Source organism: Platalea leucorodia, assembly GCF_965183815.1.
Source record: "Platalea leucorodia genome assembly, chromosome: W".
Taxonomy (NCBI): Eukaryota; Metazoa; Chordata; class Aves; order Pelecaniformes; family Threskiornithidae; genus Platalea; species Platalea leucorodia.
In genome coordinates, this window is record NC_138859.1 from 14,243,328 (window position 1) to 14,259,902 (window position 16,575).

Genomic DNA, 16,575 nt, shown 5'->3' on the forward strand with positions numbered 1-16,575 from the left:
ATGAAGAGCAGGTAGGTAGGTGAGCATGGGTGGGCATTCCAGATATTCAGGACCATTGTGGAAAAAAATGAGAAGACAAAAACAGGAGTAAGATATGATGAAGATCAATTAAAGAACTTTTAAACAAGTTGCAAGAATTGAGTAAGAGAGGGAAGGAATTAAGTGTCATAAAAGCAAAACTGGAAAATATTCAAGATGGTGTTGTACAAGTTTGAAAGTGAGGACAAGGATCTTAAGTTTTGTGTGAGAAAAGAGGAAGGAGTAAGTGAAGGTTAGGAGTGCAGTCACACTTTCCCAAATAGAAGATGGTCTCAGTCATGTCTAATAGGATGGGAAAATGTTTCTACTGAAATGTTCTGTTGACTGCATGCGCAAAACTTTCTGGAAATTTAACTATTTCTTAATAGTCCTAGTGAAGGATTTAATTCCAAGCTGATAGCAGACTTTAGAATAACTCAATCTGTAAAGAATGTAACATTCCTCAAGTCTGATTTCTGTAACTCCTCTCCAGGATTTAGACACAGAAGAGCAGAAATCATCTAACAGTCTGAATTGCTTTTCCACTACTGAGCAAGTAAGCTGTACTGAAGAAGAGGAGTCTCCAAATGTAAGAAAGAAGACTAAAATGGACACAAACCCACAAAACAGTCTAACAGCCAAAGAATCAATTTCTACAGACAATGTAAATTCACATTCACGCAAAAGTACACCAGATACTGCAGCATATACAGACACAGTAGACACAGAAAGTGAACCAGAAGAAGGTGAAATTACAGATTCTGAATGCGAAGCCTACAGCAGTGAGGATGAAGTAACAAGTGAAGAAAGTGCTGATTCAGAAAACTCAGAAAACGAAGGTGAATTATTGTAACTTTTATGTATGATATTACTGTATTTTTCTGGGAGCCCATTAAGAACAAACTACACAAAAACAGTTTGGATAATTAAAAATAAATAAATAAAAGCATCTAACTTGAGATACTTTGAATTAAAAAGTGCTATATGTTACCAGTATTTGTTTCCTTCTCTTCTCTTGCACAGTAGTCCAAAGTAAGTAGTGGTATTTTTGTAAAAGCTGTTTAAGGGATATAACTTCCTGTGCTTGTGTAGAACCCATGGTGGTAGAATAAGATTTGTTTAGATTAGGATAGTGACAGGAGAAAAACAAGTCTATTGCTAAATAGAGATTCTAGTACAGACCTCACAGTAATTCTGTGTATTAACTCTCTTCAATTAATGTATAATATTTCTGATGCTGTTCATAAACAATCATGTATAATTCAATGTAAGATAAATCCACTGTGGTGAAAAGGATGAATGTGGAGTACTAAGTACTATTCTAAATCGTATTTTGTGTGTATTCCAGTGGTAATATGTAAGAAATGGGTATAGAGAGGAAAGCTGTATGCTCTTTTGTACCAAAGAAAGTATTCTCTTAGGTCCTTAAGACCTACTCAAGAATTGAATGGTCTCTTGCACACAAAAAAAAAAAAACCAAAACAAAAAAAACCCCAAAAACCTCAAGGGAAAAAAAAAACCAACCAAACCTTGAAAAGCTTAATGCAACCAATTGGAACTATGTATATGCAAAGGATATTCCAAATCACAGAATGAAATACAACCTATAGGAGTCTGTACTGCAACCTCTGCTCTGCTCACAGTTAAACAATCAGTTTTTTTTCTTCTACTTTCATGTGGGGAACAAAAAGGTGCTGCCTTTTCACTAATCAGTTACAGCTAATCATCCATAAATTTATAGTATGCTTGAAAATTCTGTGAGTTCGTTTATTTTATTGCTGTAACTAAACAGTTGTGCACATGTAAATAATCAGAATTAGGAAAACATTCTTAATATTTAGTGTGCAGTCAGAAAGCCTTTGAAACAGTACTCTCATCAAAGTTTTCTCTCAGATGTGCTTATACATTTCTTTTTCTGAAAGTTGCATAGGATTCAGCTAGATAATGGCTGAATGTATATCAGTTGTTTGAAAACTATGGACTATAGGGGTAAAACTGTAACCTGTTGGTAGTAACAATATTTATTTTTTTATAATTATAGATGAAGAAAAGATCTGGCCTCCTTGTATCAGAGTAACTGTAATAAGATCACCAGTTCTACAGACTGGATCACTTTATATTATCACAGCTGTGAAACCTGCTACAATTGGAAGGTAAAGCTGAATGGAATTTATATATACATATATACACACACATATATATGAAACTGTATGTGGCTTTGAAAGCTGTGGAAGCCACTCAAGATTGTTCATCCCTACTGTCATGCTTGTCCTCCTACTGTGCAGCAGTTGTGAGTTAGATTAGCCCACAGTAAGACATTTATGTCACGTCACATAATGTCATTTTTGCTGTGATGACAGCACACACAGTTGATGTAGCTCAGCAGTCATGAACATTTGTTAGTGATAACTTGATCTCGTGTCCACGTCCTAATGGCAGCATAGCTGCAAGTCATTCTTTGAAAACTGTTGTTTTCTAGAAAGTAAGTAATTTTTTTTCTGGGCCACTAAGGTAACTTTTTCAGAAATGGAAGAATACACTTCAGAAATTCGGGATCCCAAGAAAGCATGTCCTGGACTTCATCACACATTCAAATTTCAGTAGGGTTGATCCATCATTTTGAAATGATGAGTTGGGTTTTGTGCTAGCCTGTATGCATTCTTTCAGTTCTGATATTTAAAAAATAAAAAAAAAATCTAGTTTGTTCATTGTGGATGATGAATGCATGAAGAATTTAATGTTTACTGAGAATCTCCCCCCTTTTCAGCTGCTTTTAACTAATGCTGATAGATGTGTTTTACTTTGCTCTTGCAGCTGGAGTTTTCTAGGTGCATTTATGTTAAGTTTAACTTATGACAAGTCTCCTTGCAATTTGCACATAGGTCCTTTACTAGCTGCATTGCTTCTTCATCCCCTAGCATAAGAAAGTAATACACAAATCCCTTCTTCCTCCTGCAGTGATTTTGACAAAAAAAAAAATCTATATAGATTACTCTTTCATTGCTTGTATTACCTGCCTAATGCTACCAAGAATTCTACTTCAGCATTGAAGACTAATGCCAAGATGCACTGAAGAGCTTGAAGGATTGTGGTGGGTTGACCTTGGCTGGATGCCAGGTGCCTACCAAGCTGCTCTATCACTCCCCCTCCTCAACTGGACAGGGGAAAGAAAATATGATGAAAGGCTCGTGGGTCGAGATAAGGACACGGAGAGAGCATTCACCAATTACCATCATGGGTAAAACATACTTGACTCGGGGAAATTAAATTTATTGCCAATCAAAAGTCAGAGAAGGGTAATGAGAAATAAAACCAAATCTTAAAACACCTTCCCCCCACCCCTCCCTTCTTCCCGGGATCAACTTCACTCCCGATTTCTCTGCCTTCTCCCCCTGAGCCGTGCAGGGGGACAGGGAATGGGGGTTGCGGTCAGTTCATCATGTTGTCTCTGCTGCTCCTTCCTCCTCACACTCTTCCCCTGCTCCAGCATGGGGTCCCTCCCATGGGAGACAGTCCTCCACGAACTTCTCCAATGTGGGTCCTTCCCAGGGGATGCAGTTCTTCACGAACTGTTCCAGCATGGGTCCTTTCCACGGGGTGCAGTCCTTCAGGAACAGACTGCTTCAGTGTGGGCTCCTCTCCACGGGGCCACAACTCCTGCCAGCAAACCTGCTCCAGCATGGGCTCTCCATGGGGTCACAGCCTCCTTCGAGCACATCCACCTGCTCTGGTGTGGGGTCCTCCACGGGCTGCAGAGTGGATATCTGCTCCACCATGGACCTCCATGGGCTGCAGGGGGACAGCCTGCCTCACCATGGTCTTCACCACAGGCTGCAGGGGAATCTCTGCTCCAGCGCCTGGAGCACCTCCTCCCCCTCCTTCTTCACTGACCTTGGTGTCTGCAGAGTTGTTTCTCTCACATATTCTCACTCCTCTGTCTTCCCTCTGCTGTTGTGCAGCAGTTTTTCCCCCTTCTTAAATATGTTATCACAGAGGCACTACCACTGTCGCTGATTGGCTCATCCTTGGCCAGCAGCGGGTCCGTCTTGGAGTTGGCTGGCACTGGCTCTGTTGGACATGAGGGAAGCTTCTTGCATCTTCTCACAGAAGCCACCCCTGAACCCCCCTTGCTACCAAAACCTTGCCATGCAAACCCAATACAAGGATGCAGAGTTCAGATTATTATTTACAGGACTTGTATGAGATTAAAAGTTCAGATAGAAATATCAGGTTTATTGATAAAGCTGTACCTTTAATTTTTATCTTATATTCATTGCCTGCTGTTTAGATTATGGTTTATAGATGGAAGAAGGGACGTGAAGTAAGTCTTCACCTTGTATATATTGCAACACAGTACTTTTACATCTGTAAAGCTCCATAATAACTCAGAAGAGAAACACAGTATTAATGTTCAGCTAAAATACACCTTTTGTAAGCCACTATTAGAACTATTTCTACTTTGTTGTGATTTATATATCAACTTGCCTTTCCAGAGAAAAAGATGCTGGGCACACACTTCAGATTCCTGAAGTTGGAGTCAGTAAGGTAACTCTTGTTTCTGTCTGCTGAAATGTAGATCAGCATACGGATGAAGCTTTAGATTTTATTGCTTTAAATTTTGCCAAATCTTATGTTAATTCTTTTTTAAAAAAAACAACTTTTAGAATGAGATGTGGTTTTAGCCACTTCTTTGAAGTTAGAGAAAGGAAAAGATATGATATTTTGCTGAATGGGAATTTAATACAAACAGCAGTGTGATTTCAAAGTCTAGAAAACCTAATTTTTTTTTTTCTTTTAAATTGGAGTCTTAGTAATCCACAGTGCAATATGCAGTAAAAAATTATACTTTGAATCTTGAATTTCTTATTTATTGAACTTGAGGAAAATATATTATTGTGTTAGGTATTGATCATATTATAAAATATTGATGTCAACTAGCTAGAACTTTGTCATAAAGTAATCCAATCCTTGTAGTTGAGCTTAGAGCAACAGGTTTTGTTTTATTTTTCTTCAACTGTCTAAATATGTAAGTGATGTACAGAGAGTTTGCAAATTTAACAGATTTTTTTTGTGACAGATTGTAATGGAAATTTTTTTTTTCTGATTAAGAGGGATTAAAGATAAATTATGTGCTCTGTTTTGCTAACTATTTTAACACAGACCATAAATACAGCACTCTTAAAAAAAAAGTAAATTGACAAAGACGTCATCCAAACAAAAAAAAATATTATAAAAACATCTGCAAATGCAAGTATCTGAAATACGCTTTAATGTGTCTGTTCCAGATGATAGTTCTGATTGGTCAGCCATGTACCATATTTTATACTGCACAATTTCCAGAGAAAATCTTTCCCTGCTGTTAATGACTTTTTCAGGCATGTATTTGAAATTGGGTGTATAAAGCAGCTAAAGGCTTTTTATTTTTCTGTAATGTTACCATTTTCTCCATTGCTTCTTGTATGGATAACAATATTTATTATATAATTATTCGTGAGTACCTGAGTTGCTTTGAAATACCTTTCATTAAAATAATTGACTGCATAAGAAGTTATTTTACTCTGCAGATGAGGAGTCCAAGGCAGGAAGATAAATGACATATTTGTAGAAACAAAAAGTTACCACTGATTTGTTTTCCTCACTATTCATAGTTGATAGTTGTGGACCACTTTGGCATTTGCTTTCCTTAAATATAAAGTGAGATTTAAAGAAACAAAATTACATTCTGCAGATTTAGCATCTCAAGAAGTAGTTTTGGTTCAATAAAACAGAGGTATTCCTATTCAATAAAACAGAGGTAGAAATTAAATTACATATTGAATGAGCTAGTCAATCTTTCCACCATTATGGGAGTATTCCTATTATAAATTTATGCTAGACAATCTACAATTTTTTTTTAATTAATTAATGTAGCAACTGCTCTTGCTCAAAGATAAGGGATTTGGTTTTAAATGAGCACTTTCTTCCTAGATTGACTGTTGATTTTTTCTTCTACTATAGCAAAAGGCATCTTTGCTTGTCAAATTTGAAACTGTCATTTTTTTAGACTTCTGTTTTTTTTACTGGGAGTCTTATTAGGCTTCAGAAGTTGATATTTTGGTTTGCTTAGTGGCCGTTTTTGGAGGTAGTGTATGTGTTTGTGAATTTGGCCTGGAGTTGTGTTTTCTGTGTTCTATCTGGGCTTGGGAGCAATACCTATATAGAATTGTAACAAAAAAAAAAAAAAAATTAAATTGTTAGTCTTGATATCAGAAAGGAGATAAAAGGAACAGCAAATGATGGATAATAATTGTGTCCTGGGCATTAAGATTCAGGTGAAAGTGAATTACATGAAATTTACTAAAACACAGCATTTAGTCAGTTATTTTAGATATGAAAGACCAAGTAACCTGAAACTGTAGAATGAGATCAGATTTTTTTTAATTGCATTTCTTTCAGAATTTTTTTTGATGCACTCCAGAAAGAGAAAAATTGAGAGTGCTATAACATACCTTACAAGAAAAAAGCCTTTTATTTATAAGAACAGTTAAAAATGCTTTATTATTGTATCTTGCAGTCCTTTAAGTAAAGCATACTTGCCACATTGGAGGTATATACCTTTTCAGTACTGAATCAGTTTATGGTCAAAATAGTTATATTATTAATAGAATACTTTAGCTCATGTTGTTGTGGCCCATTCATTTACATTTCAAATAGGTGAAATCATAAGGCATGGAATACTCTATTAACTTAAGAGTACCAGAGCCACTCAGTTAAAAGGCCCCAAAATACATTCTGAAATCTTACTGTAAAATAGCATATAAATTGTGAAGTATTTGTTTAATGAGAACATTTCACTTAGGCTTCTATTTATCAGTTCCATGCAGAAGTATATTTTGACCACGATTTGCAAAATTATGTTCTTGTGGATCAAGGCAGTCAGAATGGAACAGTTGTTAATGGAAATCAGATTCTCCAGGTGAGTACTTGTTGTTTATAATGCTGTGTATGTTGCAGAAAATGGTAGTCGTGGTCATTTTAAATATGTTATGGCAAATCACTAACAATGTCATTTATAGCTTCTTTCATATATTAGTCTCTTCCTTGGTTCCCTTCTGGTTTTAGGGCCACTTGTAATACTTCATGTTTGGTTTATATTAGGAAAAATCCACTATGGTTACAGTTGCTAGAGTGAAATACCCACTGTAGTTTAACTGTAGTTAAATATTTGCCTGCATTTGTGAGACCAAACTGAATCACTAAATTATGAGCAGTATTCATGAAATAGAGTTGGTGCCCTTCATTAGTAACTAATAAAAATGGCTGCCAAAACTTTCTTTTGCTGTAGCCTAAAACAAAATGTGATCCCTACATCTTGGAGCATGGAGATGAAGTGAAGATTGGTGAAACTGTACTTTCTTTTCATATACATCCTGGCAGTGATACTTGTGATGGATGTGAACCAGGACAAGTCAGAGCTCATCTTCACCTGGATAGGAAAAAGGAAACTTCTGGTTAGTCATGTTATCACTGGATATGTTTTTTATTATAGCTCTTTACTTTATAAACATAATTACTTCAGATAGTTTTCTTACAATTTTCTTTTCAACAGGAAATAGTTCTATGCTGATGTATTTTCTTCTTGGTATGTGTGTCTGTGTAATAATGTTAGAACAAAATTTCTCACAGTTGTCTTATGTTTCAAAACATTGTTACATTATTAATTAGAAATTCAATCCTGTATTCTTCCTTTTAGTTTGCCCAGCACTTAGCAAAGAAGAGAGAGAGTTAGTCAGAAGAAAAGCATTAAAACAAATACGGGTAAAATATGGTTTACAGGTGAGTTAACAGTAGAAATTGATTAAGTGTTTGAAGTCTGTGTCTATTCTGTGATTCCTATTTTAAGCCATAGACTTCAGTCAATAAGGAAAGTTTTCAAATGCACTCAAACTTGAGCCTGGTGGTTTTACTCAGGTTTGTCTTTTGTACACTAAATAATTGGTTTTTACAAACCTCTACAGAGAGAGATTATGATAACAGGGCATGGAAGTTCTGTTAAAATTTTAGGAAAAAATGTTCAGTTCCAATGTGTACAAGATTCCTCATCCTTTTGAGGTTAAGATTTCTTAAGACATAGCTATTTTTATTTCTGCAAATCAGGTTGGCACTAAATTGCAGTGCTATGTTTTATTTGGAAAGGGAAAAATAATGAGCAACTGAAAAAATGATGGAAGAAAGAGGGAAAATTTTTAAGTTTTTATTTTAAGTCTGCTTTGCCATAGAAAAATGCCAACATGAATGTACAGACTATATAGTATATAGGTATTCCAGTTACTTCTGTTTTAGAGATTATTTTAACAATGGGGTTGCATCTAGCACTTGTAATAAGTATTCATGTAGAAAACAGAATGCCATTGTTTCTCTCAAATTCTTCCACTACTGAAATAACATTGGTACAGAATCTATACAAGTGCTTAGTTGTGTCATCTATTCTGAAGAAATAGTTGCTGAAGAACAGGCTATATGTTTAAACAAAAAGTCAGTGACATGTCCATATGGTTTTCTGCTTAATATGGAGAGATTGATTCTTCATACCAAGAGAAGATTCAAGAGAATCTGTTAATTTATTTACAGCCTCTGTGAAATTAATTAATTTGGCAATATTGCATTATTATATGATGGTGGCAATAACAAACTACTGAATGAGAACTATAGTTTTTTGTTATAAGATTTAGAATTAATGAAATAGGCTGAAGCTGTTCCTTACTTTTGGAGGGAAGCAGCGAAGTTATTGAAAATAAAGAATTTAAAGCCAGCTTTCTTTGCCTTGATGGAATTTAATCTGTTTGCAAAGAACGCAGAGTATGAAGACAAAAAAGCAGTGAAGAATCCAAAGTACAAAAATAGAGCAGGAGAGCGCAGAGAGACCATTGGAAGTGAAGGAACCTTCCAGAGAGATGATACTCCAGCTTCTGTCTATATGTAAGTTTGTTGGGGGGGGAATCCTCTGTGTCCTTCTCTAGTGAATCTTAAAAAATGATGATGCAGTACGTATCAATTAGTTACTAGGATACAGTTTGTTAGATTATGAATTACCTGTATATAATGTGTTAGGAGAGCTAGAAAATACTCAAGTTATTCTCACTTCCCAGTTCATATGCTATTTTTATTAATTCCTCACATTCCATACGGAATTCAACTTGGCAGTAAGGATGTTTTGATCACTTTCTTACCAACTCAAACAATCAGGGAATTCCCCAGCGGCACTATTGACACCTTCAATAGTGTCTGTTTTTCAAGTGCCTCAGTTTCTATTTTTTCTATCCAGTCCCAGCAACAGCACATATGCAATTTTCTTACCTGCAGTTTCTTTCACTGTCAATATCCAGCCTATCAGGACATGCATTTACATACCTCTTAAATGACACTTATTTTAATCTTCCTCTTTAATTATTCCTCTGCTTCTGTAGTTGCTTTTTTGTTGTGTGTTTCTTTGGGGTTTTGGGAGGTTTTGGGGTTTTTTTGTTTTGTTGTTTTTGGAGGGGTTGTTTGTTTGTTTTTAAGAAACATGAACTTGTAAGTGCTTGTAAGTTATTAAAAGGAAGTGTGAGACAATGAAATACGTGCGTTAGGATGATTTGGTGGTGAGGTAGTGATAATGCCTTTTCCCTAGTGCAATTGATTTGCACCCACCTATGCTGTATCTTTTAACTCCTAAAGTAAGTAAGTAGTTCAGAGGGAGTTTTAAGAAAGTTGGTATTGATCGGAGGCTTGGCATAGCTTTGGTAACCAAAGATATTAATGGAAGAACTTGCAAAAGGTGGCACTAGGGTCTTCTGGATAGCTCTTGATGGAAGTAGGAACAACATAGTAGTTGAGTCCTGGTTTCTAGAGCAGCATATACCTGCACATTTCTGTCCTTCAGTATTTAAATAGAGAGCATACTCTTTGTATTAACTCTTGCTTATCAGTTATCTTAAACTTTCTTTAAAGTGAAATCAGCAACAGCAACAAAGGACATAAAATGTTGGAGAAGATGGGATGGAAAAAAGGGGAAGGCCTGGGCAAGGATGGTGGTGGTATGAAGGATCCGGTAGGTCTGTTTGGTTTTTACTTGGAGCAAAAAGAAACGTGTTTGCAGTCAAAAATGTCTAATTGTAAGCCACTATTCACTTGAAACATTTCAAAATCCTGGGTAGGAAGGAATAATCTCAGTAGGACTAATCTCAAATCACTTTTGACTTGATTAATGAAGTATTTTGAAATTTTTCAATTATTTTATCCCTTCAGTGGAAAATGCCAGTAATGTTTGTGGTTGTTGGGAAACTAAGCAAGGGATGACAGACAGCTTCTAGCTACTGAATTAATAATCTCATATTTGAATACAAAGTTTGGAGGAAGATTTAAATAATTTTAAGTGATGTGAATTCAAGATGGGCTTATGGTGGAATCCTTCGCTTTCTGTGAGGCTGATGTAGCACCAAATTCAAACTAGATGATGCACCATGAGAGAGGAAAAGCTGTCTGAAGTCACTTACTGTAGCCACCAAGTTCTAGGCCTCTGTGGCAGTCATCTTAGCCCCGTTTTTGTCACCATTGCGGTGTTGTCTTTTGGCAATAGTGCTGCTCAGAGCCACACCGTGCCTTGTGTTGTCAAACTACCCAGCACAGGGCTCATATGCTATTCATTTGGTGAGGAGTACTTCACAGTGATGTTAGTGGCAGGTGACATCAGCACTCTAGATCATAGTTCTAGAGGTGGTGATTTGACACATTGTTTTAACGGTACTTTAGATGCCCATGTATGATCTAAGTATATTAGAGCCTTAAACAAAGTGCTTGGGGAGGGGGGAATTAGTATTATAAAATATGATTTGAAGTATTTAGAATACCTAACTTGCAGTTACAACAATATTTAATGTATTCGACAGATCCACCTTCAGTTACATAAGATGCATGCAGGTTTGGGTACAAGTAGACCAGCCTCAATTGAAGATGTTCAGATCATCCAGAGCAAGAATAAAAAGAACTGGGATAAAGCAAGAGAAAGGTTTGCTGAAAACTTCCAGGAACCTAAATCACAAAAGGATACACCTAAGATTACGCCTTGGGTTAGAGGGACTGTAAAGTATCTGGTCCCACAACAGGGTAATTCTTGTGTATAAATAGTCAGGAGAGAATTTATTTTTATTCTTTTTTCTTTTGCTAAAGCACAGGTTTGGTGATATGTAAAATACAGTTGTGGAAAAAATTATGCAAGATAAACTCTATTATGTTAATTGGTTTTCTGTAGTCTTCATGCTTTTATTAAAACACATTTAATGAATGGAATTTAGAGGGATATTCAAATTTAAGTACTTGAAAGTGATTCTCATCACAAGCAGGAACTTTCTTTAATTGTGTTTTTAACACAATACTTCATGGAAAGTCAAACAAAACATCTTTTAAATATGATACCTTTACCTTTTGAACAGGTAACTTCAGCAGTATACAGTTGGAAATACGACTATGAGCAATGCCTGCGACAGTATTGCTTAATTTAATTAAAATCAGCTCACCGTTTGCCTTTGTAAGCAGTTCTCTTTTCACTGTTTTAGCGATAGTTATGAATTATTGGCTTACTTTGCTGATGCATTCCTTTATATTGGCAACTTAACATTTTCAGAGGCTACTTATTTCTAGCTGTGAAAAAAAATTGTTTTGTGTGAAACAGTTACATAGTAAGTTTTAGTTCACCTGGTATCTAAAAAGGCACTTCTGCTAATAGGAGGGGGGGAACCTGTATGCTAAAAGAAAGTTTTTGCTTTTTTTTTTTTAAGTTGACCTCTATGGTCTTTGATAGTAAATCAAACTACAAATCTTAAAATGAAGGGACAGCAAGCCATCTTGTACATGCCTTAGTAGGAACCTTAGATTTCCCTCTCCCCAGTTATTCAAGTAACAGCTCTAAGAATAGTCAATCACTGGTTTATTGTTGCCATGCAAAGAAGAAACTTGAAAGGATTTAACTGAGTTTGCATTTCATAAAGTTTTTTGAAGTAAGACATCATTCACCTTCTGTGAGAGGCATGGTCTCATGCAGCCAAGCACTGACTCTGCTTTCAGTACTGCAGCTTCCTCTTTCAAGCAGTTGTGTGCCTTTATTGAGTAGGAACACATGTATTGAACTAAATAGGGCTTTTCATCCCCTACCTTAGTGACCCCTTAGAAAGTTTTAAGTACAAATGAGTTAGGTGAAAGCCACCAATGGTGTGCAAGCCTTATGTGCAAATGCAGTACTGCTTTCCCTCATGTCAAGAGGGGAACATGAATTGCTGTTGTGCTATTATAATTTTGGAGGCTATAACCAGTAAGATACAGCATAAAGTTTTAACTGTCTTACCTTCTCAGTCCTCCAAACATCCTGTTGTCTTTTCCAACTTATGCTACTTAATATTCATCACTTAAGCAAAATTGCTTCTCTATACATCCACAGTCAAAGTTTTAGCAGTTTACTGTGTCTGTATAAATTCTGGTAATGAATATATATAATCTGTTATATATTTAACTGTTAAGAATAACATTACATTAATAAGTTTATATAAACAAATTATTTTCTGTAGTCCTAATAGTGAATTTTGCAAAGCACCAACTTACCAAACATATTTCTGAAATTTAAAATAAACTAAGAAGAATAGGTATGTATGTTCATATCTTCAGTGCTGAACAACCCAGCAGGCAAGTAAAAACACAGAGCACATTCATGATTGCGTGAAAGCCACTGGACTAAACACCTATGCCAACAGGGGCTCTGAACTATTGTATACATATGAAATATTTTTATAAAACATACCATAGATGAAACTGGAGTTTATGTTTTTGGAAGAATGGACCCTTTGCTGCTGCAACTGGCTGTATCAAATGTACCCGACATGGGCTTTCAGCCAGTAGATAACAAATCCATAGCAGCAGGAAGAGATGTCAAAAATAGCATCCTGTTATGAACAAGATGCATTTAAGAGAACATGTGCATACCAACAGATTTTGTTTTATATGGACTTTTTATAAGTGCTGCATATCTTTGTGACCAAAGAATGTGGACTTTTTTTCTCATCCAGTTGCTGCCTTATAAATGTTTTTCATCTGCATCTTATTTTAATCTGGCAATACCTCTCTGTTGATGAACATGCCTGCATACCAGTTTCTGTCACACAGCTAGCATTAATCTTGGTACAGCCCTACAGTATAGCAGGGCACCATCCACTAGCATCCGTTTGTGCTTAAGTGTCTCGGTGTTATTTCAGCACTGCAAACAGGGCACACGCCGTCTCTTCTGCTGCTCCTCAAGCTCCTTGGTTAAGGCGGGGGGGGGGGGGGGGGGGGGGCGTTAGGGCCTGCCTGGCCGTCCCACCGGCGTAGCCCTTCCTGCGCGCACACGCGGCTCTGTGCCAGGGAGGCCGGGCAGCGGGCCGAGCCCGGCAGCGCTTCCCCCGCGCCGAGCCAGCCGCCCGCCTCAGCCCCCGTCGGGTCCCTGGGAGCCGCGCGGAGCCGCGCGGCCTCCTTGCTGGGTCCGCCGCCGTCTCTTCCCGTCCCGTCCCGTCCCACCAGCGGCCGCGGCGCTGCGCTCTCACCGTTCGGTCTTAAAACACCTTCTTCCTCTCCACCTCCCCTTCCCTGCCTGCCTCCCGCCGGGGCCGCGCATGGGCTGCCCAGTTTTGCCGTGTGCTCGGGAGCTCCGGGAAAGGCAAAGAATTGGGATGTTACCCTGAGTTGGCAGCTGATGTGCTACCTTGCAGCTTGGGAGGAGCATAACGAGTAGGGAATCCATCACAGGAGGACAACATGACCAGAGGCCAAACAGCCACAAAAGAAAACGAGATCCATAGATACTACTTTAAAATTACATCTAAATGACTTTTTTGAATATTTAGGATCAGAAATGATCCTGAGAAAGAATGGGTGGAGTCTCAGGAGTGATCCTGAGAAAGAAATGCCAGGGAGGAGCCAGCATGGGAGGAACCAGCATAGAAGTAGCCTCAGCCAATTCGTGGGCCAGCAGAGTGCCTCATCTTGTGAAGATCTGACTCAATATGTTGTTCCCTGCCCTTCTGTTGTAAATGTCTTACAGCCCCTACTCCTCAGCCTCCCTCTGCTCACCCTTCATGTTTCCTTCCTTTTCTAACCAAGGACGATGGTGGATTTGCCTTGTCTTAATATGCTTAGGTCAAGCCTGATTGCTACTGCAGACAGTATGCTTTGGCCAAACCTCAACTGTTGGACTATGTGAGCCTAAAAAGTCTGCACAGGTGATCAGACTAGAATTTGTAGCAACTTGAGTCTTGCACTAAAATCTATTCATCTTCAACCTTTTACCCCTGCAGTCCTTTACTTTCTTCCCCCCCCAGCTCTTTTTTTTTCTTTTAAATCATCAGTTTTTTTCATTTAGCTACTTTCTACCCACCTGTCCTGGTTTCGGCTGGGATAGAGTTAATTTTCTTCTTAATAGCTGGTATAGTGCTGTATTTTGGATTTAGGATGAGAATAATGTTGATAACACACTGATGTTTTAGTTGTTGCTAAGTAGTGCTTACACTAGTCAAGGACTTTTCAGCTTCTCATGCCCTGCCAGGTGCACAAGAAGCTGGGAGGGAGCACAGCCAGGACAGCTGACCCAGACTGGCCAAAGGGCTATTCCATACCACATGACATCATGCTCGGTATATAATCTGGGGGGAGCTAGCCGGGAGGGGGGAGACTGCTGCTCAGAGATGTGCTGGGCATCGGTTGGTGGGTGGTGAGCAATTACATCGTGCATCACTTGCTTTGTATAGTAGTAGTAGTATTATTATTATTACTACTACTACCACTGTTTTACTTTATTTCAATTATTAAACTGTTCTTATCTCAACCCACGAGTTTTCTCACTTTTACTCTTCTGACTCTCTTCCCCATCCCACCGGGGAGGGGGGAGCGAGCAAGCGGCTGTGTGGCGCTTAGTTGCTGGCTGGGGTTAAACCACGACACCACCGAAAAAAATATCAAACAAACTGCTGATTAAATAAAACTGTGATACTTACTTGAGTTGCCACCATCACACTCATCACTGTTGTCCCAAAAACTTGGGTCTGTTACCCGGTGTGCATCGCCCAATTCACACACAGAGTCGAGGTATTTTCCTTTATTACGTAAATGCGCAGATATGGGTGCGCGGTACAAACCAGCACACTGTTGGTGTAAACTAACAGTTGTTTATACACAAGAGTTTAACATATTTAATCATCTAATACATATTCATTGTTATTCTGTTAAATGATTGGTTAAAATTCTTTGCCTACCATGTATATAACTACGCATGCCTGCTATGATTTTTGAGACCTTTACTTCCTTAACCTTTTGGGTCGATAGGTTTCTTGAGTGGGTGGTCTTTGAGTCGGTGGTCGTGATCTCCCCCTGCCGGAATTACCTTTCCCCTAGTTTCACTTAACTTTGGCAACACTAAGCAGTCCTTCACGGGCTGTTAAAGCAGCAGACTATCATTCACTTTGGGGTTCTTTGTCCTGAGACAGATATCCTGTTTCACGATGCCATAGTATTGTTAGGGAAAAATGAGCTAAGTTAATCTTTACCAATTCCCCCCTTTGAGACTTATTGAAGTTCTAATCTTCGACAAGTCTCACCTCCGTTTTGTACCACTAATACATATGATTGAGATAGTTGTCTAGTGATAAGGGTTTTTAAGCATCCAAACATGATACAGACAATTATCATAATAATCAAAAAAATAATCATAATTTTGCAACAGGCTTTACAGCCATCCTGTCAGGGAGAATCCTAGGCCATGTAAAATTTTAAGCCACCCAGTTTCCATTCCTTCTCTCAAGTCACGAGTCAATTTGGCTACTTGTTGAATAACATCAAGTTGTTTTTCTAAATTCTCAGTCACATTCAGAGTATGGATACAACATTTGTCTAAAGCTAGATTCGAGTACAATTCCCATTGCAAGCTTTAGGGATTTCTATTTTCAGTTAAATTTGAAGGTAGAATTAACTTCCTTTTCTTTCGATTGGTCTCCTGTCCAGTCAATACACCAAGGAGTTGGCTGCATATAATGCCGTTCTCCTTCTTCAGCAGTTTTCCAAACAGAGGGAAACTGCATTCCCCAAGGGACTCGGTCACACGGTTCAGCTTCTTTAATTATTCCTGGCTGATGTGTTTCATTGATATGCCAACATAAGTTTTTTTGATTTGTTTCCCAAAATTTTCCATCTGCCTAATCCAAATACTTTCTCTTTCTTTAAGTTAAATCGTAATATTCCTGTCCCATTGGTTAACATGGTATCAAAAGTTCGATTTAGGTCAATAGTCAGAATTCCCCAATCTATCTAAAGGGGAAGTAGCAGATTTTGGTAATGGTAAACATGCGGTAATCTGGCTAACATTGTGGATTCTCCCAAAAGATTGGACAAGTTGCAAAACCAAATTGCTTTGGCAAATGTTAATCAGTAATACTAATGTTATCTTCAATCTTATCATGTTTGGATTTACAAACCCAATATAAATTTTATATATATATAAATATTACAACAATTAGTAAAACTAAT

At 37.8% G+C, this 16,575-nt stretch overlaps 1 protein-coding gene across 1 annotated transcript in view; it reads left to right on the forward strand.

The window, feature by feature from the left end:
- LOC309601768 (angiogenic factor with G patch and FHA domains 1-like) overlaps nucleotides 1-11,833 on the forward strand; it is a gene marked incomplete at both ends in the record, with an annotated part of 29,719 nt that extends 17,886 nt beyond the window's left edge. The window contains 10 exons of the mRNA XM_082334903.1: nucleotides 512-857; nucleotides 2,060-2,171; nucleotides 4,512-4,563; nucleotides 6,872-6,973; nucleotides 7,343-7,508; nucleotides 7,751-7,833; nucleotides 8,849-8,976; nucleotides 9,988-10,087; nucleotides 10,926-11,142; nucleotides 11,814-11,833. Of these exons, the coding sequence (XP_082191029.1) occupies nucleotides 512-857; nucleotides 2,060-2,171; nucleotides 4,512-4,563; nucleotides 6,872-6,973; nucleotides 7,343-7,508; nucleotides 7,751-7,833; nucleotides 8,849-8,976; nucleotides 9,988-10,087; nucleotides 10,926-11,142; nucleotides 11,814-11,833 (1,326 nt within the window). The remainder of the gene's footprint in view (nucleotides 1-511; nucleotides 858-2,059; nucleotides 2,172-4,511; nucleotides 4,564-6,871; nucleotides 6,974-7,342; nucleotides 7,509-7,750; nucleotides 7,834-8,848; nucleotides 8,977-9,987; nucleotides 10,088-10,925; nucleotides 11,143-11,813) is intronic.
- Between the last annotated feature and the right edge of the window lie 4,742 nt (nucleotides 11,834-16,575).